The 21,890-nt window shown below is 32.4% G+C and overlaps 1 protein-coding gene across 1 annotated transcript; it reads left to right on the forward strand.

Moving 5' to 3' along the window:
• Positions 1 to 3,254: 3,254 nt before the first annotated feature.
• Positions 3,255 to 3,769, forward strand: LOC110108122 (indole-3-acetic acid-induced protein ARG7-like). The gene is made up of 2 exons (XM_028693319.1): positions 3,255 to 3,674; positions 3,743 to 3,769. Exons 1-2 carry the CDS (start codon positions 3,255 to 3,257, stop codon positions 3,767 to 3,769), a joined length of 447 nt encoding a protein of 148 aa, XP_028549152.1.
• Positions 3,770 to 21,890: the final 18,121 nt, after the last annotated feature.

A 21,890-nucleotide genomic window follows, 5' to 3' on the forward strand; every position in this document is an offset into this window, starting at 1 on the left:
TCTTCAGTGATGTGCCTAGATGATCTCAGCAAATGTTGATCATCCGGTTTTGCCAATTCATGGTTGTGTGTTTCTACCGAATTTTTCACCGTCCATATCCCTTCTTCACTAACAGAAAATCTCACCATAGCAGGGCATCCAATTCTTGTAGTTGATTTTCTAAATTTAACCTTCTGTATATTTTCTGTTTCCTTCTTGAATCCAGATTTTAAACAGACAAAAACCTTTGATTTTAATTTCCTGGTACCAGGCCAGTATGAAAGATGTTCTTTCCGAACACTAAAGCCATGCTTATGTGCATATTGGCAATATTTAACATATGCTTCCTTCTCAGATTTGTAAACCCCCTATAAAAATAAATTACAATATTCATTAAAACAACTGAATAATTCCCTAATAAGAACATGAAAATGAAGAACTGTATCGAGTATTTTATCAATACCGAGTTATAAGTATGAATACCGAGATATACCGAGTTCTCAAAAATCTCGGTACAAGTTCTTCATAAGTATAATATCGGTACAAAAATCAATTTCAAGTAATAGAAATTAAAATCTAGTTATGTAGAAGACATAAGTGACGTAAAGATACTAAAAAATCATCAATACCGACTTATACTTATTAATACAGAGAAATACCGAGATGTTAGAAATCTCGGTACAACTTCTTCATAAGTATAAAAAACAAATTCAAGTAATATAAACAAATATCGAGCAGTACCTACTTATAAAAAAACAAGTTACATTTATATAACGAGCAGTACCGAGTTATCAGAAGGTTAGGTACAAACAAAAATGAGAGGATCAGACGAAGATGGAGGACAAATTACTTGTAAAAAATAGGAAAAATCGTCATCTAAAGTATAAGTGCCAAATGTTTCGTCGAAATCGTCTAACTCTTCCAAAGTAGGAGTTCCCAAAGTAGGTTCCTTCGAATCCATCGTGTTGAACGCTTCGCGGAAGTTTGCGTAAACCCTAAATACTGTATAACGATCTGTGTACAGTAGATAATCGGCCAGAAGTTTATATACCCGTGTCTTTTAAAGTTTTCCGGCCCGTTTCAACGAAATTAGTGAAAAAATGTCAAATATCTAAAATATAATGGGTTTGGGTTGGGTCGTCGGGCTGCTACGTGGCGTAAAATTAATGGTGGCCGAACCTATAGAAACATTCGGTCAGAGGACGTAATAATTGTTCGTTGTAAGGTTACCAAATTTATAGTGATTGACACCCTTTCAACATTCTAATACATAAGAAACAAATTTGGTTGGGTGGACTTATTAAAAAATGGTTTGGCCTTGTAGTGGAAGTGACTAATTAGATAATATAGTTCACATCATAAATTTGCAAATTATCATAGAACTTCTCAACATATAAAAAATAAGCAATTTGAATTATAGTAAGGAATTAAAAAGTTAGAAATGTAGATGTTGCCTGAAGAAAGAGACACTTATTCACTAAATGTAATGTCCACTGGTACGTGTCAAGTCGTTTAAATATTTTTTTTAAGTCCTTATTTTTGCACTAATAGAAAAATTGATGAAGCCTTAGACTGAAGCATTTCAAGGGCTATGCATTTTATAATTGGCATGCTTCATGTCTTCGGAATCTTATGGATGAGGTTAGTAACATCAAGAATTGATGGTGGAGATGTGTGGGTCAGCCAAGTTGTGCAAGTCCAATAATCTTGAGAATAGTAGGATTGGGTTAGAAAATTAGCATTTGCTAATATAGTAAAGTTTTGCCCTTGGTGGCAACCTACCTAGGCTTCATTATTTATTCACTATAGAAATAAAACAAACAAACAAAATTTAACACTTGACAAGGGAGATGCCTCATGGCTATCAAGCCAAAAAAAGGAAGAGGAATTGTTAGAAACACTGATAATTTCAATTTATTCTTAAATTTTAGGTCCTCCGAGTCTAAATAATCAATTAAAGGTAGAGTCCCTTTCCTTAATGTCATAAGTTCGCTATGGAGTTCCTTAATATGATGTTTTGGAAAAAAAATTATACTTAAAATTTTCCTTTATTTCAAGCCAAGTCAAGATAGTTGATGTAAAATATTAAGAAAAAAATTCAATGGCCTTACAACCAGAGCAAGATGAAGGGTCAAGATGAGATCAATGGCTATGATTACCCTATTAAAAGATCAAGATCCAAGGCCAAGACAGATTAATTCAATATGAAAAATATGAAGAAGGTTATATTTGAAAGGTTTTGTATGCATATTTAAAATATGAAATTTGAAATTTTAAGTCTCTCCGTATTCTCTCCCCACCACTCTTCATTCCAAACCATAATTAATACTAACTAAAAATATGATAAATATAGTTGAAAAAAGAAGAAGATAAATATAGTTGAAAAGCTTATTACCAATAAATAATGATATTTTATAATTGTTAAAAGATAGTATTAATACATTAGGTACCACCCAACTGGCTTAAAGTCAGAAGCTTATTACCAATATTAATGTCTATTATTATAAACTTTTCTTAAAAAAAAAAAAAAAACCTCAATCCTTTAAAAAAAAGAAAACATTTTCATGATTAAAATCAATGGGCTTCAGATTTGCTCTATGTGCAGAAGATACTCTAAAGGTTAAAATATAGCCCTAAAAACTCCAATCACATATTTCATTGAGCACAAAAAGCAAAATATTAAAGAAAAGACATAACTACCAGGAATCTAAACCAACTCATCCAATAAAATTACATAGCATATGACCCTTTACATTGGAAACGATGCTTCAGACTGCACCACAAACTAGGCAAAGAGAAAAAAATATATTTCTGAACAAACTGTATCATTTCTGATGTATTTCTATATCAGTTTGGTCAATCTTAGAATTTAATTCGCCTCAACAACCTCTTCCATAATGATTCAATTTTTTTTTTGAAATGGGGTATCGACCCACTGCCACCTCAGCTTTTGAGATGTTTGACGGTGTGAGTAATCCTCGGCTGACCTGGAAGAGACACTAACCACAAAAACCAACTGGCCTGCACTCGATTGTGCCCTACTGAAGAGGCGCTGCCGCTCGAAGGGAATCAAACGCGGGTTAGGGGTACCCAACCGCGCTCGCCCTCCAACCAAGATAAGTAATGATGGGTATGATTCAAAATTTTACTTTTGACTAATTATTTTTAATTTAAGCCACATAAATACGTTAAAATATACCTATCAACTATTTTTTTCCCCTATAAATTGTCATACATCAAACTCTATTCGATCATCACTATCACTGACAATCTCCATGGATTCAGTCAAAGCAAGCAACAAAATCACAGACGTAGTAAGGCTTCAGCAAATACTGAAGAAGTGGAAGAAGTTCGCGATTACTCAAAAGAGCAATAGCAAGAAGAGCATCAGCCTACTCAAAAAGACCTTTTCTTTCTCAGACAGTTCATCAGTGCTGAACTGCTATGTTCCAAAAGGATATCTTGCACTGTGTGTTGGAATAGAGATGAAGAGATTTGTTATTCCTATGGAGTATTTGAGGCACAAAGCCTTTGAAGTTCTTCTTCAAGAAGCTGAAGAGGAGTTTGGATTTCAAAATGAAGGTGTTCTGAGGATTCCTTGTGAGGTCTCCATGTTTGAGGATGTGCTTAAGATGGTGGATAAGAAGAACAAGGTTGGATTTCGTCACTGCTTCTCAGAGACTGATCTGAGTCAGGTTTGCTTCCACCAGAATGAATGTGTAGGCGAATGTTATTTAGAGCTGCTTCTATCTTGAATTTTCAGGAAAAGAAAGAAGCAGCTCGTTACTGATTTCTTCTCTTTCTGCATTTTTCCCCCTTTTTTTAATGGGTAGATTGAGGTGCTATGTTTTGAGCATTTGAACTAGAAAAGAGGAAGGTTAACTGTCAGATTATCAACAGAGCAAGAGATTTACTTAAGTTTTTTTTATTTTTTATTTTTTTCATTTCTGTAACTAATGGATTAATAGACTTTCCAAAGGTAAGTTGGAGACATAAATTTCTTAATTTCAGGCAACCAAAAGAGCATTGATCAGCTTTATTCTCAGCAGTAATTGCATTCATGAACATGTTTGCATAACAAATAATTGAATTAATACTAAGAATTTCTATGGTGGTTAATAAACTAAAACTGAGTCTGAATTTTTATTATTGTTATTTTATTAAATTTCAATGGCTTTTTTCATTAATTCCTTATTAATATGATATTTTAAAATCGGAGTTCTAAAAGGAAATGTTTACACAAATCTTATCAGAAATTTTTTACTGAAATTGTTTTTGAAGAAATGTGAAACCATATGTTTACACAAACCACATGATTGTGTAGCTTCATTTATGCTGCTACCTACTGAATGAATTTGGGAAATTTTGTTATGGAATATTTTATCAATAGAATTTTCAAATGCTTCTGCTTTTTTTTATCCATCAAATTTTCATCTCCATACTACAGCATTTTGAATGATGCAAAACTTTGGTTTTGGTAACTGTTGATGTAGGTGGATTTCTTACTATGAGGGGTGTAAATGAGTAGAAGCGAGCTTGTGTTACCTGTGGCTTGGGCTTGAGCTTGATTAATAAATTGAGTTTGAGCTTGAGCTTGAGTTTTATTTTATGAGTTTGAATAGCTCAAAAGCTAGCTCGTTTAGTATGAAAAAGAGAAAATGATTATGATTCGAGCAATTATTTTAATAAACAATAAAAAAAAGAAAAGTAGAAGAAAATAAATAAAGAAATCACTTGATTTAAGAAAGTTAAATATAGCTTTTAAATATTTTTAATTACTTTATAATTAAAATTCTAAATGCTAATATATTTTAAGTGTATTTTATTTTAATATTTTTTAATCTAGTTAGCTCGTGAGCTAATGAGTCGAGTCAGGGCTGGCTCAAGCTGAGCTCGTTAGCTCATCGAGCTAGGCTTAGGAGCTATTTATTGAGTCGAGCCCAAGCCCACTCATGAGTCGATTTCACTCACTTACTCCCCTACTTGCTATTATTTCTTCAGAATTATCTTTTGTCATATTTTAATGCGTTATATAACCAATCTAGTACTTTAGTTAATTTTGTTTAGAAAGTTAGTTGCCTTTCAATTACTTGTTACTTGTATTGTAACTGGTTTTTAAAAGGTTTCTAACTCTTGTTTATGTTTGAAGTTAAATGTGATTTTCACCCATTGTTATTTGGACTTTTGTTGTTTAATTAAGCCTATATTTTAGAATATTTTTAGATGATACAAGAAATTTTTCTTAAGAAAATAGGAATAAAATTAATGACTTTTGTGATCGAAGATAGAAGAGTTTTTAAAAGAATTAATTATAATCATTAGATTAAAATGAATTTGTATAATCTAAATGGAGGTGCCACTAGTATAAATACTGGTAATATCTTTGAATTTGTAATAAGCACAATAGGAAAAAAAAAAAAAGTAACATCATCCATCAAAATATATCTTCTCTTATCATCTTAACTTTGTTTAGTTCTAAAACCTTTCTTATTCCAACAAAATGGTATCAGAATATGAAGGTTCATTTCTAGAAAAAATGGCAAACAATGATACGATTTCCTTTGAAGAACCCATGCTAAAGACAAGTGACTATGATAATTCGATTATCAAGAAAAAGGCTCTCCTTGTGGCACACGATGTTTGGGAGGTTATGGAGAGAGGCTATGTTGAGCAAGTGACGAGTCATCCTTATCCTCAATGGAAAAGGGCAACCTAAAAGTCTTAAAAAAGAGACTCAAGAAGGCCTTCTTTCTCATCTTCAAGCCTTAAATGATGATGATTTTAAAATGATCTCAAGTGTTACTTCGACAAAGCAAGTATGGGAGTAGCTCCAAATCTCATATAAGGGAGAAAAGAAAAGAAAAAGGGTAAAACATTAAACATTAAGAAACCAATTTAATGCTTTGTACATGAAAGAAGATGAGTTAGTCTTTGATTACACTTTTTATAATCATTACTATTTAACTAAAGAAATGGTGAAAAGTTAGAAGTTATGAAAATCCTTAATAAGATTCTTTGTTGTTAACGTAAAAAATTGATAATATCACAACCATCATCAAATAGACTTAGCATATACAAGATATGAAAATAGTGTAACTATTGGGTTCATTGCAAGCCTGTAAAAAAGAAAAATATATATGAAGGGAATATTAAAAACTCAAGTTTGATCTTATATCCACACAGAAATAGAAAAGCTTCAAAAATAACAGAGACCAATATGGAAGAGGTTGTGGACAAGGATGAGATTATGTTAGTTAGTGAGGATTGAATTCCAACAACAACAATAAATACAAAAGAGAAAGGTTAACAAGAAAATGTTTAGAATCAAGGTTTCATAAATCTGAAGTGCCACAACTACGAAAAGTTCAGGCATTATGTTAATAAATGCAACAATAACAACAACAACATCAAGCCTTTATCCCACTACGTGGGGTTGGCTACATGAATCCTTTCTTCTCCATTGTGTCTTGTTAAAGTCAAATTCTCATTTAAATCTAATAAAGAAAGGTCATTAGTAATATTTTCTAACCAAGCCTTTTTAGGTCTGCCTCTACCTTTCTCAACATAAGTCAAATCTAATACCTCTACTCTCCTAATTGGGTCATTGGAAGGCCACCGTTTTATGTGACTAAACCATCTAAGGAGACTCTCTCTAATCTTATCTTGTACTGGAGCTACTCCAACCTTTTCACGTATATGCTCCTTTCGTATCCTATCTCCAAGGGTAAAGCCACTCATCTACCTGAGCATCCTCATCTCTGCCACACTTAACTTAGTATTGTGCTTCTCTTTTAATGGCCAACATTCAGCGCCATAATGCATTGCAGGCGTCACTACCATCTTATAAAAATTTCCCTTTAGTTTGAGGGGTACTTTTCTATCACACAACAAGCCCGATGCATTCCTCCACTTCAACCATCCAATTTGAATTCTGCTGATAATATCCCCATCTATTTCACCATCACTCTGAACAATATATCCAAGATATCTAAAATGTGTACTCTTATTAATGACTGATCGCCCAAAGTCACCATCCCCTCACTAGGTCTATTACTACTAAAATTACACTCCATATATTCTGTTTTAGATGTACTTAAGCGAAAACCTTTAGTGTCTAATTTTGACCTCCAAAATTCAAGTTTACTTTCAACTCTTTCTCTAGTCTTATCAACAAGAAGAATATCATCAGCAAAAGGCATACACCAAGGTACATCCTCTTGCAAATGTCTAGTGAGAACATCCATGACTAAAGAAAAAAGATATGGGCTTAAGGCTGAACCTTAATGTAACCCAACCGAAATAGGGAAATACTTAGTCAAACCACCTTGTGTTTGAACACAAGTAATAACTCTTGCATACATATCTTTAATGATTTGAATATAAGCATTATTAACTCATTTTATTTTCAAGAACTCTCCATAGCACTTCTCTTGGAACTTTATCATATGCTTTTTCTAAATCAATAAATATCATATGTAGATCCTCCTTATTTTCTCTATATTTCTCCATCAAACCTCTTAATAAATGTATGGCTTCCATAGTCGACCTACCCAGCATGAATCCAAATTGATTTTGAGAAACATTAGTATCACGCCGCAGCCTATGCTCCATAACTTGCTCCCATAGTTTTAAAGTATGACACATTAACTTAATTCCTCTATAATTCACACAATCTTGTGCATCACCTTTATTCTTAAAAATAGGAATTAACGCGCTCATTCTCCACTCATCTGGCATCTTTTTAGTCTTCAAAATAGTATTAAAAAGTTTAGTAAGCCAAGAATTATTAATGAATGCAGAACACCAAAAATAAAATATGTGAAAGATTCAACTATGTTAGAAATAGAGGAGAAGAAGATGATACTCTACTGCTACATACAAAGATACTGGAAGAGATGAATACGAAACATAGTACCTAGATGTGGGTGCAAGGAATTACATGTTTGAAGAAAGAAGCATGTTCATAGAGCTTGATAAATTGAAGTGTGATAATGTGTCTTTCAAAGATGAGTCAAAGATAGAGGAAAAAGAAAAAAAGAAATATTATTTTCCAATTGAAGAAAGCAAAGCATCAATTTATTTTGTGCAATATATGAAGAGTGACATGTTGAGTTTACAATAACTCTTGGAGAAAAAAATTATATTCTTTTGATAGAAAGCACTCTTTTCTACAAGAAAATAATAGCAACATGATTGTTAAGATGCCAATGTCAAAAAAATATAATATTCTAGCTCAACATTCAAAATGGTTACAAATTATCTCAAAATTTATTATAAAGATGCTTATTGACTATGACATCTTTAATTTGATTACCTCAATTTTTGAGGATTGGAGTTACTTTCATTTAAAAATAATAATAATTAAAAATGATAATCCGAGAACTATCTTACATAAAACATCTCTAACTAATTATCTGAAGCATGTTTAATTGAGATGCATTTTAGGGGAAGCTTTCAAAGGGATTCAAGTTAAAGAACATGAAATCTACTTCAATTCAATCATACATTTGTTTGCAATCCATTAAAGTCGAACTCACTCAATAAGAGTAACTATTTCTTTTTTATCATGGATGTTTTTTCATAAAAAAATTGTAGATGTATTTCTTGAAGAAAAAATCAGAGAGATATAAGTATTCAAGAAGTTTAAGACTTGCGTTGGGAAAGAAAATAGACTTAAGATCAAAAGATATGTGATCTGATCACGTAAGAGAATTTGCTTCAAAATATTTTTAAGAATTTTATGAAGCCAATGGAATACATCGAACTTATACATTTTTGAGATCCCATTAACAAAATCGAATGGAGTAAAAGAAGAGTAGAATAATCCTTGACATGATGAGCATGCTTAAAGAAAGAGATTGTTGAAGGAATTTAGGGATAAAGCAATTGCATGGAGAAAGAAAGAATAACAAGCATAAAGAAGAAGGAACTCTCACATCTATTATCTTAGAGTTTTTGGTAGCATAGGTCATGTTTTTGCAACTCGAGCTCATGAGTTTATATTTTTTATGATAATAAATATTGTGACTCACATCCTTATGTCTACTAATATTTATAATATATTTTTGTTTGTGTGTGTACTAACATTTCAAGAATATCATGCACCATCCAACAAAGATTCATGGCTCAAGATTGGGTAGAATAGGTTATACTGTAAAGATTTTTATAATACTCATTGATGTATTTTTTATTTCTTGAGTCAAGTCCTGTAAGGGTGTATGTTAGCTTGGTGACCATGCACACACACACACTCTCTCTCTCAGGGGGAGTGAGATTGAGTCAAAATAAGAAGTTCAAATTTTGAACTAATCGTATTGTATGATCAACTCTTCTAACTAATCGTACTAGATGATTTAGATCGTATAAGTTGATTAGTTATGATCATGAAAAATAGCCACCCATCATAATTTATGTATGATTTTAATATTCAAATTTTATTCTAATCATCCAAGATGATATATATAATATTAGACGATCTATGACAATCATGCCTAAATTAATCTTATGATTAGGGGACTGATTATGGTTAATTTATTCAATCTGATCTCCCAGGTTGATTAGTGATGATCACACTAGATGACAAAGAGGATGCATGGGACGACCCCCAATTGTATAAGAAGAAATACCATATTTATTCATCTAATTATCCAAGATGATCCCTAATATCGTAATGAATGACTAGTACAAATTAGAACTGATTGACTAGGTATCTGTCGATCATCTAGGATTATCAGGTCAAATTCTCTGCCTAACTGATGGGAATAATGGAGAGCCACTAAATATTTAGTGCAATACCTAGAGTGGGTGACTCCAGGGAGTGGATGTATGTCAGGTTGACTGAACCATTATAAATCTTTGATGTCTTTGTTCTTGATTTAATTTTTGTATTTATTTTTGTGATTTATGCTGTGGTTAAAATCTCTAATTTTTGTTATTAAGAAATTAGTGTTGCATCAACATAAATTGTTTGTTTTAAAATATTCAAAAAAGAATTCAAAAAGATTTTCTTTTTATGTTAAGAAATTTTTAAATAACCAATTCATCCCTATCTTGGCTAGCCTTAGGACTAGTTCTTTAGGGTTTAACAACCCTCACGAACTTTCACATGTGCATGTACCTAACATGATAAGGTAAGATGAATGATGAAAGTGATAAATTATTATTATTAATTACAACTATAATTTAGAAGGTTACAAGTTGTACAATCTAATATTGGGAAGGCAATATTTACTTGAGATTTCATATTTAATTAGGAAGGAGGATGAGACTGGAGATGAAAAGTTGAAGGCAAAACTTTAAAGAGGAAAATGCAGAATAACCAAGGATGAAGCAAGAAAGATGTCTATTACTCCACTAGTAACATTGACTGCAAGTACTTAAAAAACTCATCTTCTATAACTTAAGTAAGAGTTCAAGTGGAAGAGTACCGTGCTTCAAGAGATTATAAAATATTTATGAGGTAATTAGGTAGCAATATAATCTTACTTTCTTCTTTCCCTTATCGATTGTGAGTGATGCTTTTCAATAAAGATAAATAAATGAGTAAAAAAAAAAAAATGCTATGGATGAAGCATCAAGTATGATAAGTTATTTACTCTTGTTTCTCGATTATAAACTATTAGACTAATCATTTCTTTTGCATCTTAAAATAAATGGTGAATTCATCAAAAGCATGTAATTAAAATTGACCTTCCTAAATGAAATTATTAATGAATAAGTTTATATTTAAGATGCACTAGGTTATGATAGAAGAAGACAAGGTTCTAAAGCTAAAGGAGGCTCTTTATAGGTTGAAACAAGTATTAAGAGCATGCAATAGCTGATTAGATAAAAACTTATACGAGAAATGCTTTATTAAATGTTCTTTTGAGCATTCTATTTACATCAAGAACAATGATAGAAATATTTTGATTATTTTGTTTGAACATCAATGACTTGATCTTCACCAAAAGCAATCGAAGAATTTTTTGAAGAGTTCAAACAAGAAATGAACAAGGGGGTTGATATGATGAAGATTTGGCTTATGAATAACCACCTCGGTACTAAGTCAGCCAAGTAAAAGATGAAATTTTTATCTCACAAGAATGTTTTTTGAGCATGATATTAAATAAGTTTAAGATGGAAAATAGCATCAGCATAAACACTCCTATAGAATGTGGTCCAAACTATACAAGTATATAAAGGGGAAATAATAGAACCAAAACATTTTTTTAGAGTTTGGTTAGGAGTTTTTGCAACTTGAATGCAAAAGAATTAATATATTTTATGCTGTTAAACATATTTGTCATTGCGTGGATACTCCAACTACTACACACTTAATAACATCTATAAGAATTCTATTTTATATCAAATGTGCAATTCATTTTGGCTTGATATATTCATCATCTAATGATTTTAAGCTTAGATTATATATAGACTGTGAGATGGTTGGACACATAGATGATAGAAAAGTACTAATAGATTTGTGTTCTTTATGGGAACTATATTGTTGCCTATATGTTAAACAACTAATTATCACCCTTTTTGCTTGCAAAGCAGAGTACATGGCTGCAACCTTATTTATTTTTCATATAGTTTGGCTTCATATTCTGTTAAGGGAATTAAATTTATCATATGAAGAAGAAACTAATATTTATATTTATATAAGTCTATAATAATACTATCTGAAAATTCAATTTTCTATGTTAGCTGCAATCACATATATATTCGTTATCACAACATCTGAGAATGAATTGTAAAGAAGGAAATTAAAGTATTGGAACATGTACATTCTCAAGAATATATTATGGATATTTTTACCACGCTAATCAAGTTTAAGATTTTATCAAGATGAGAAACGTTTACTTTGAGTTACAAAATCATGTTTAAGAGAGGGTGTTGAAAGTTAAACTTAATTTTGATCAATTATTACCTGGACTTTAGTGGTCCAAGTAGAGCCTTTATTTTAGAATAATCCTTTGAGGACACTAGAACTTTATTTTAGAGTAATCTTTAAAATATAGTACGACGACAACAACAATAGTAACAACATCAAGCCTTTGTCCCACTACATGGGGTTGGCTACATGAACAATTTTTCTCCATTGTGTCATGTTAAAAGTCAAATTCTTGTTTAGATCTAATAAAGAAAGATCATTTATAATATTTTATAACAAAGTATTTTTAGGTCTACCTCTACCTTTCTTAATTTAAATCAAATCTAATGCATCTACTTTCCTAACTGGGTCATCAAAAGGTTATCATTTTATATGACCAAACCATCTAAGGTGGCTCTATCTAATGTTATATTCCACTGGAGCTACTCCAACTTTTTCATGTATATGCTCATTTCATATCCTGTCTTTAAGGGTAAATCCACTCATCCACCTGAGCATCCTCATTTTGCAACACTTAACATAGTATTATGCTTCTCTTTTAATGGCCAACATTTTGCACCAAAAAGCATTGCAGGTCTTACCACTATTTTATAAAATATTCCCTTAAGTTTGAGGGGTACTTTTATGTCAAAATATATCTTATCATAATTCTAATTAAAGTATCACTAGTATAAATGGTGATGATGTCTTTGAGTTTATATTAGGCAAAGTGTAAATAGAAAATAAAATAAATACTCCATTCCTTAAAAATATATCTTATCTCCTTAACATTACCTTATTCTTAAAGCTTTTTTATCCCAACAATTTATTATAAAAACTCTCCCAATTTTGTTGCATCACAGTCTCAAACACTTTTGATAGTTCATCTATGTATTAATTAATTTTTTTTATTTTTGAGATTTGTTTTTGGAGTTGATACTTTGTACATTCCCACTTCTTCATTATGACAGTGGGTGTTTAGATGGTGATTTTTCTTTCATGGATGCTTTATGTGGTAGAATTGTTGCTTTGTTATACTATCTTGATACAAAGATGATAAGAAATTGGTACTCCCTTATATGTTATATGTTTGGCTAATTTTAGGGTAAAATATATTTCATTATTGAGGAATCATTGAGGATTCTTTGTCTTGCTATTTCCATCAACTAGCCTCATTATGGCAAATAACTTGAGGTTCTTCCACCTTATAGATTCATATCTTTTGTAATTACTTAAGTTTTTAGATCATTTTTGAAATCATTTTATTATTATTATTATTATTTTATTTAAAATGATAATTTTATTAGATTTAAATGAGAATTTGACTCTTAATATAAGACAATAAAGAAAAAAGATTCATGTAGCTGACAACATAAAGTGGGATAATGGCTTGTTACTGTTATTATTATTATTTTTTTATTTTTATTTTTATTCTAAATACATGTCTTTATTATCACCACTATACGCCAACACCAATTGGTGTTGATGTCATTATCTCACCTGTTGTAGTAGCTGCCTAGTCAATGAGTATTAAGGGTTTGTTCAGGACAACTTCCTAGCTATTTTGATTTTTAGATGACAAACATAACTTAATTTAGCTATTATTTTCTTATTTCTTTCTCAATACTTTTCAATTTTTTTGTAGTAAAAGTCAGTTTTTGCGACCAAAATTATGACTGTTCTCACAACAAATTCACAACCAATTTTATAAGAAGTTACATTCATCCCAAACAAACAATAAATATAGTATTTAGACGCCCATAGACTTTATCTAGTTACACCATAAACACTTAAATTCTTGGAAGTTCAAATCAAAGATATGTTTGACTAGGGGAACTTATCATAATCCAATGGCTAAAATCATAATTTTGTATGTCAAATACTTTGAAGGATTTTAAAAATCTATTTTGTTTTCTAAGAAAATCTTACCGTTTAATGTGCATAAGAAACATCATAAAAATTACTACATAAAATCTTATAAAAAAATACTACTTAATGTCAAAAAAATATAGTTATTTGGAAAAATCTAAGATGTTAAAAAATTCTTTGTAGTGACATAAACTTAAGAATGATTTGGTCAATCTCTTAGGTCCATCTCGAACGGCGAAAACCATCACTAGTAAGTTAATTTGTACAAGTGCCTCTTTCGTTCATCAATAATTTTCTTGGAGCTAGAACTCGATAGCCTTCTCTCTAGAGCTCAACCTCTAGAGCAAACTCCCTAACTCAACCTCCATGCTAACTTCTATAGGTTATCCACCTTAGTATAAAAAGAACCTTACATACTTTTCCAAGTTAACCTCTTTGATCTATGCAAAACTCCTTCATGACTTCTCCAAGACAACCTCCTCCAAATAACTTAATAATCCAAATAACTTGATCTCTTTAATGGGTCACCTTTTTTTTTTTTTTAAGGAAATACAGATAGCATTAATAGCAAATAAAAAGAAAATCTAGTACAAAATCTAAATGATAGCAATCCTATCACTTTCCTCCTCTAACAAAAAATAAAAACAAGGAGGAACCTTATTAACTTCTAGAACATCCCAAAATAAATCTCCTCTCAAAATAAAGTTAGCACACCAATGAGCTAACTTGTTACAATCTCTATTAACAAACTGAAAAATAATTACCTCAAACCCTTTTAGGAAATTGACATTCTCCATTGTTGACAGATCTAATCCTCGATTTTCATGACAAATCGATTTCTGAAGATAACTTATGACATTAAAGTTATCACTTTCTATAATCAAACCTCTAGCATCCACCATCCAATCTTTTATGACTTTTCTCAACGATCGAAAGGCCAATAACTCTAAAAATCTAATTTCCCAATGAACCTCCGAGAATCCAAATGAAAGAAGCATCCTTCCTTTATGATCACTGAATATACCTCCAATCCCTGCTTCATTAGAAGAAAGAAGAGATGCAGCTATGTTCACCTAATCCATCCGGGTGGAGGGGGATGCCAAAATGAAGGAATCAGCTTATAAAGCTGGTTAGCACCCCAATGGTCCGAATAAAGATTGTTAGATGATATAGCTGCATAAGTAATGGCATTAGTCACAATAAACTCAGCTCCCATTTCACGGCCTTCATGAATAAGATTATTTCTACTCTTCCAAGAGTTGAACACCAATGCACAATAAAATCTAGCAATAAAAATATCCTTCTTCTCATGTTTGTTCAGAAAAATAAGAAATTCTTGTAGGCTGTTAAAAATAGGTATTGAGAAACCCCATTTATTAGCCAATTGAATTACCTGAATTAATTTCAAGCATTTCATGGCCACATGAACATCATCTTCTTTCATACCACAACCTCTTGGACAAAGGTTATTCTCCAATAAACTTCTATGCATTAAGAAATCACATGAAGGAATGACATTCTTCAAAAGCCTCCACCAGAAAAAAGCTACCCGAGGATTTAGATTCAGTTTTTTAATACATTTCCAATCATGAACAAATGAATGATTTCTTTCTTCTCCCAGGTTTGAATTTCTGCATCTAGCCATAGCCGAAATTATTTTTCCTGAGAAGCTTTCCAACAATTTTAAATCAACCTCATTGTTGTCCATGTCAATCTTTGTTTTACATATCACTTTCACAAGTTCATCTCCAAAAAAATCTTGAAGTTTATCAGGAATCCAATCTCCTCCTGAAATAAAACTAGACAGATTTGGAAAGTTTTCATTTCCCATTGCAATAAAAGTGGGCCATTTGTCTAAACTTCTATCAAGGATCCAGACGTCTTTCAAAATGTTAACTGCAGTCCCATCTTTAATACTCCACCTCACAATATGCCTTAACGCCTTGGCTCCACTCAGGAGCAACTTCTACAATGGAGAGAAGTTCAGCCTCCTTTCCTCATTCCAGACACTTCTCCCGTATTTAACTGATAATGATTTATTAAGCAATGGGTGTGTCTTCTTCAAGAAATTCCAAGCTAGTTTAGCACTTTAAGGTTCAACCGAATCTACAGTTGAAAGAATTCCCAGACCGCCAAGATTTTCCGGACTACATAATTCTTTCCATGCTACAAAATGAAGTCCATTACTTCCATTATTTGTATTCCAGAGAAAATCTCTTCACATCCTATCCAGTTTTCTCAAAATACTCATAGGAACCAGAGACAAGGAAAAATGGAAGACATGAAGAGCTTGCACCACTGTCTTTATAAGAACCACTCTGCCCGCAAAGGATATAAAATTTTTTCCCCAATTGTCTAATTTTGATGCAGCTTTCTCCAATATTTTAGAATAATCAGCTGCAGCAAGTCTTCTTAAAGCAATTTTAATGCCCAAGTAATTGAGCTCTTTGACCTCCATGAATCCCATAAGATTAGAGAACTCCCTCCTCCTCCTTCTCTCCATCTTCTTATTGAAAATGATTACAGATTTTGAGAAATTTATTTGCTGACCCGTCCACTTACAATAATCAAAAGAGATATTTCTGATTTTCATTAAGTTCTCCCTCTTGGCAATAGAGAAAATCAGTATGTCGTCAGCAAATAACAAGTGAGAAATCCTTGGAGCCATAGGTGCTACTTTTAAGCCCAAATCCTTTCCTTTATACAAGAAAGCATTGGTAAATAACTGAGAACAAAGAATGAATAGATAGGGTGATAATGGACACCCTTGTCTAAAGCCACTTCTTCCTCTGATACCTTCTAAACCGACTCCATTGATTTGAACCAAGAAAATGGGATCAGTAACACATTCTATCACAAGATTTGAGAAACCTACTGGAAAACCAAAGTAACTAAAGACTTGTTTCAAAGTGTTCCAGGCCATACTATCATATGCCTGTTCCATATCCAATTTAATTTCCACCAAACCCCTTTTGGATTTAGAGAACCTGAACTTATGAAAAAGTTCTTGTGCAAGAAGCACATGCTCAGATAAAGACCTTCCTTGAATGAATGCCACTTATTCCTCTGATACTAAGTAGTGAATTACTTTCATCATTCTATTTAACAACACTTTTGCCACTATTTTGTAAATAGATGTGCATATGCTGATTGGCTGAAAATTTGAAAGATATAAACTATTACTTACTTTGGGGATGAGCACCACCATTGTTTCTTTCCACTTGGAAGACATTGAACCCGAGCTAAAGAATAACTGAATAGCTTTCCATACGTCCATCCCAATGATCTTCCAGTATGCTTTAAAAAAGGAATAGGTAATTCCATCCATCCCAAGAGAAATGTTATTTCCAAGTTCTTCAATTACCTTTTCAACTTCTTCAATAGAAAAAGTAGAATCCAGAAACTCGCAGCTTTCCTGATTCAAAATGTTTTTATTTGGTGGCCAATTGTCCAATTGACAACCCCTGTAGTCCCATTTGTTGCAGAAAAATTTATAAAACTGCTTCTAATCCTTTCAAGATCTTCAATCAGCTCCCCCTCATCATTTTTCAATTAGTTAATCAAATTATTATTCCTTCTACCATTAGTAAAGGCATGAAAGAACTTATAATTCGATTCTCCTTCCTTCATCCACTTGGTTTTAGTCCTTTGTCTCCACTAAGTTTTCAATCGAGCTAGCGTACAATTAAATTCACTGATTTTTTATCTAAGTAACAAAATCCTATTGTTCAAAAACTGCACATCCCATTCTTCTTCTTGCTAAATTTCTTCAATCTCAGTCTTCAGTTTATTCTTCAAATCTTCTAGCTTTTGATGCTTGGCCTTGCTCCAAAAGAACAATGCTTTAAGAACTCTTGACAGTTTTTTATTCAGAACTTCCATATCATCTCCCTTAACAGGTTTTGCCCACAAGTACTTTACAACTGATGCTACAGCTGAATAAGAAAACCACACATCTTCAAATCTATGAAATCTGGTTTTCTGATAATTATGATTAAACATCTTTAGAATAATTGGAAAGTGATCTGAAGCAATCCTACTCAAATGTCTCACAGTAGCTTGATTGATCCGTTCCAAGGCTTTTGAATTAAGCATGCACCTGTCCAATCTCTCCAAGATTCGTGCACTTCCACTCTTGTTGTTGCACCAAGTAAATCTTGAGCCAAGAAAACCCACATCATGAAGGTCATTCCTATTCATGAATGCCTACATTTCCAAAGGACCAAGTGAGAATGAAAATTTCTTCCCACCTTTCTTTTCCTATTGGGATAATATGCAGTTGATGTCACCTCCTACCACGGTAGGAATATCTTGTTTCAAATTCCTGGCTAGCAATTCCCATAGTTCTCTTCTTCCCTGCATCACTCTACTACCATAAATGGTAGCTATTATCCAATTACCTTTATTGAATACCTTTTGTTCACCCATCACACACTGATCCGAGGTTTTCACCAAGGAGAAAGAAGCTAAATCGGATTTCTAGATTAACAGAATTCCACCAGAATTCCCTCTTGAAGGCAACAAAAAGTAATCCCAGTTTTCACCCAATAATTTGTTAAATTCTTCTTTAGAAAGAGAAGAAATTTTTGTTTCAACGATCCCAACGAAAAAACATCCCAATCTTTAATATACTCCTTCAAATATAAGGAGGCTTCCTTCTTTTTAGCCCCCCTACAATTCCAAAATCTAATGGAACTCATTTTTGTAAGAATGGGGAAATACCCCCACCCCTTCTCTTGCTCATACTGTTTTTATCTTGTCTTGAAGCCACATTCAAAGGACCAAGGTATCTAAGTTCCTTAGCCAATTTTGTTTTTTGAATATAAACCTTTCCATTACTGAGACCAGAACTCTTCCCATCTTTGCTTTCACTTCTCTTCTTTATTACTGCTTCAATTTTGTTATTAGTCTAACACTCTTCCAGTATCTCCACTAACTCACCTTCTTCCACAGCATCATCTATGAAAACCTCTTGAATTTCCACATTGCTTCTCTCTTCACATAAAGAGTTAAGAAGTTCAAGTTTATTACCTGAGGAGAAGGAGACTTCCTGAATAGAATCAACTCCAAGATTTCCCATCAGGTCTCTGGATTCCAACATACATTTGGCTTGAGTATTGTCACCCTCAACAGCTTCAACAGAATCCGCAGCATTCTCCATAGCATTACGAATACCAGCATACCTGCTAGAATTTTCCATTTCTTTTGATTTAACATAAGCCAAGTTGCCATCTTCTTTATTACCCACAACCAACTCTCTATTTTCCGAATTCCTTGATATTTCTTCTTTGTATAGAACATTACTGTCTCCTTCCCCTTAGCAGACTTAGGGGAGACTCCTTCCTAAGGTATGTATCTCATACTATGCAAACCAACCTTCTTCTTTTTAACTCTTTTGTAGTTGACTAATTGCCAGGAATTAGCTTCAGTTTCTACCTTGGAAACCATATTTATAGTTGAAATTGAATCTCCACTATGTTTAGATTTCTCTTTAGGTTCTACAATCTTCTCCACAACATTGCAGTCTTCTTTCAAATGGCCAATACGATCGCATTTATGGCAAAAGATAGAAATTTTCTCGTATTCAACTTTTTGAAAAAATTTCCCATTAACACCTTCCACCCAAAACACCAGTAGGCAGTTGCTGATCAAGTTGTATGCGGACACAAACCCTGGCAAATTCTCTTCTCCCCCATTGGAACATATCCCCATCTATCAAAATCGGTTCTCCGATTGAAGAAGCTATTATTGATACATTAATTTCATCCCAACAAAATAGTGGCAATCTTGGCATTCTAATCTAGATAGGAGAAGAAAGCCACTTGAGTGAGTTGGGGTTGAATTCAGAACTCCACTTATTTAATCCAATTATATGCCCATTGACAAACCATGGTCCTCCCGATAGGACATTCTCCATAGCTTCCTTAGAGAAGAAAGAACAAAATACCCAATCAGAACCAAGGCTAGTTAGATGAAATTTACCAAACTTAGTCCACTGACGTCCAAGTTCGGCCGCTACCAATTAAACAGGTAAGCGTCTCCCAAACACCTTCACAACTATCGAGTATTGCAGTTTCTCAAAATTAGCTCTCACATTGGGCTCAAATAATTTGATAGCAGACCCGTCTTCCATCAGAAAAGGACCACCAGCTGGAATATTTACTTTAATATAAGGATGTTTCTTCCATGGATTCACTTGCTCTTGATCTGAAACTGAGACATTGGCTATCTCTTTTGATATAATTTTTTATTGCTTTTAACCTCTACAGGTTTTTAACAAACACCTGACATGCAGCCTTGAGAATTCTCAGATAAATGAACATCCTCAGTTATTGACACAGGTTTCAGATTGGCAAACATGTTAACAACCAGTTTTTTTCCTGAAGATGATGACACCATTTTATGATGGGCTGAGGACGTATCATCTTCCAACATATTTTGTTTGCCTTTCCCCACAATAGGAGATAAAACTGGCATTTTATCCAAATCGGGCTCTCGAATCACCAGAGTCGAATTATAGAATCCCGACGCTTTCCCAGAGAAAGCTTTGATGGATGTTGTTGAGGCTAAACCTTTCAATGGAGGAGCATTCTGGTTGCCAGAGTTGGCCGGAGGAAGATCCGCCATCCTCCAGCGAGAAACCTGGCACCAGGCTACGAAACACCAAATTTGAAAAATTCCTCTCAAAACAAAGACTTTTTCTCTCTAACAAAGAAGGTGGGTCACCTTTCTTAATCACTTCATAATGGAAGCTTGTCGACCCTAATCTCAATGGTTCATAATTCTCCACCAAGCCTCTCACTTCGCACAAACCTAACAAAGATTATTTAAAAAATATTTCTTAGGATTCTTTTAGGAGATGAAGCATTAAATTGCACAATCATGCCCATCATGACTAAGAAATGTCCTCCATACCTTGCATGTCACCTGAGACTCAAAATCCCTAATTAGTTTTTCAAACCTATAGCCCATTATTCATGTATCCCCATAAACTTGTCCTCCATTTATTCCACTGCCGACGGCTCAGCTTATGCTTCAATCCCCTCCATAGTTGCTTCTTCAACTTTGCCTTTATAGCATGCCAAGAACAAATTTTAGAAGAATTACCTATTTTAATCTTTAATTAATCAACCAGTGTTTCTATAAATTCATTAACATAAATCAATACAATGAATGAGACTATAAATCATATATATTAAAATATAAAATTATATTCATCCATCAAAATTTATGTACAATAGCCAAGAGTTTAGACATACATTTATCAGTCTATCTTTTTGCTCTTAAATACAAAAGAATAAATAAAAAAGAATGAAAAAAAAAAGAATCCAATTCTTCTTTACTCTCGTAGATCGTGACCCCTTCCTAAAAAAATGCATAAAATCACAGAGTAAGTTAAAAACTCAATATGTTATCAGAACCTCCAACTAAAATCATCATTTAGTCAATATCAATATAAACTTATAATTATAAAATACGTGGTAGTCACTGTGATTAGTTTCATATCAACAATAAAATCTTTATAAGCAATATAATTCATAATTATTGATCAATAACCAAATGACCAAGAATCAATAACCAAGTGAATAATGATCAATATATTATGTTAATCCTATATCCAATAATTACAAAGTAGTTTATACAACATCTTATTACACTACTACACCTGTCATTTTCATATATTTGTCATAAAATTTTTATGTTACACATGTATATTATATAATTTTTGTGTTTCATACATATCAAATATATTTCTATCAATTTTATAAGTTTATCAAATACTTGTATCAATTATAACTTATATCTTATGTAAATTATGTCATGCCAATTATGTAATTTATCACATATATATTTATGTCATATGCATGTGCAAGCACAATATTTAGTAAGCAAGATAAAACATCCAACTATCTATTATATTTTTCTTGTATCTAGTCTTATAGGCCAACTCTATAGGAATTAGTCTCAATTATATTAATCCTATTTCTAGAAATCAATCGTATCACAAGTACTCATTTAGGACATGTATGTTTCATGTTAGAAGTCATTACTTCATATGCTTCAATATATCATTTAATATAAATCTGTCTCCTTATGCCTCCATTTTCATATCAGTTAGGATTACACCAAAAAATTTTATTTTAAAGGAAATCTAGTTGATTAAAAAGTATATATATAATAAATAAGA

This window comes from Dendrobium catenatum, unplaced genomic scaffold (assembly GCF_001605985.2).
Source record: "Dendrobium catenatum unplaced genomic scaffold, ASM160598v2 fragScaff_scaffold_261, whole genome shotgun sequence".
Taxonomy (NCBI): domain Eukaryota; kingdom Viridiplantae; phylum Streptophyta; class Magnoliopsida; order Asparagales; family Orchidaceae; genus Dendrobium; species Dendrobium catenatum.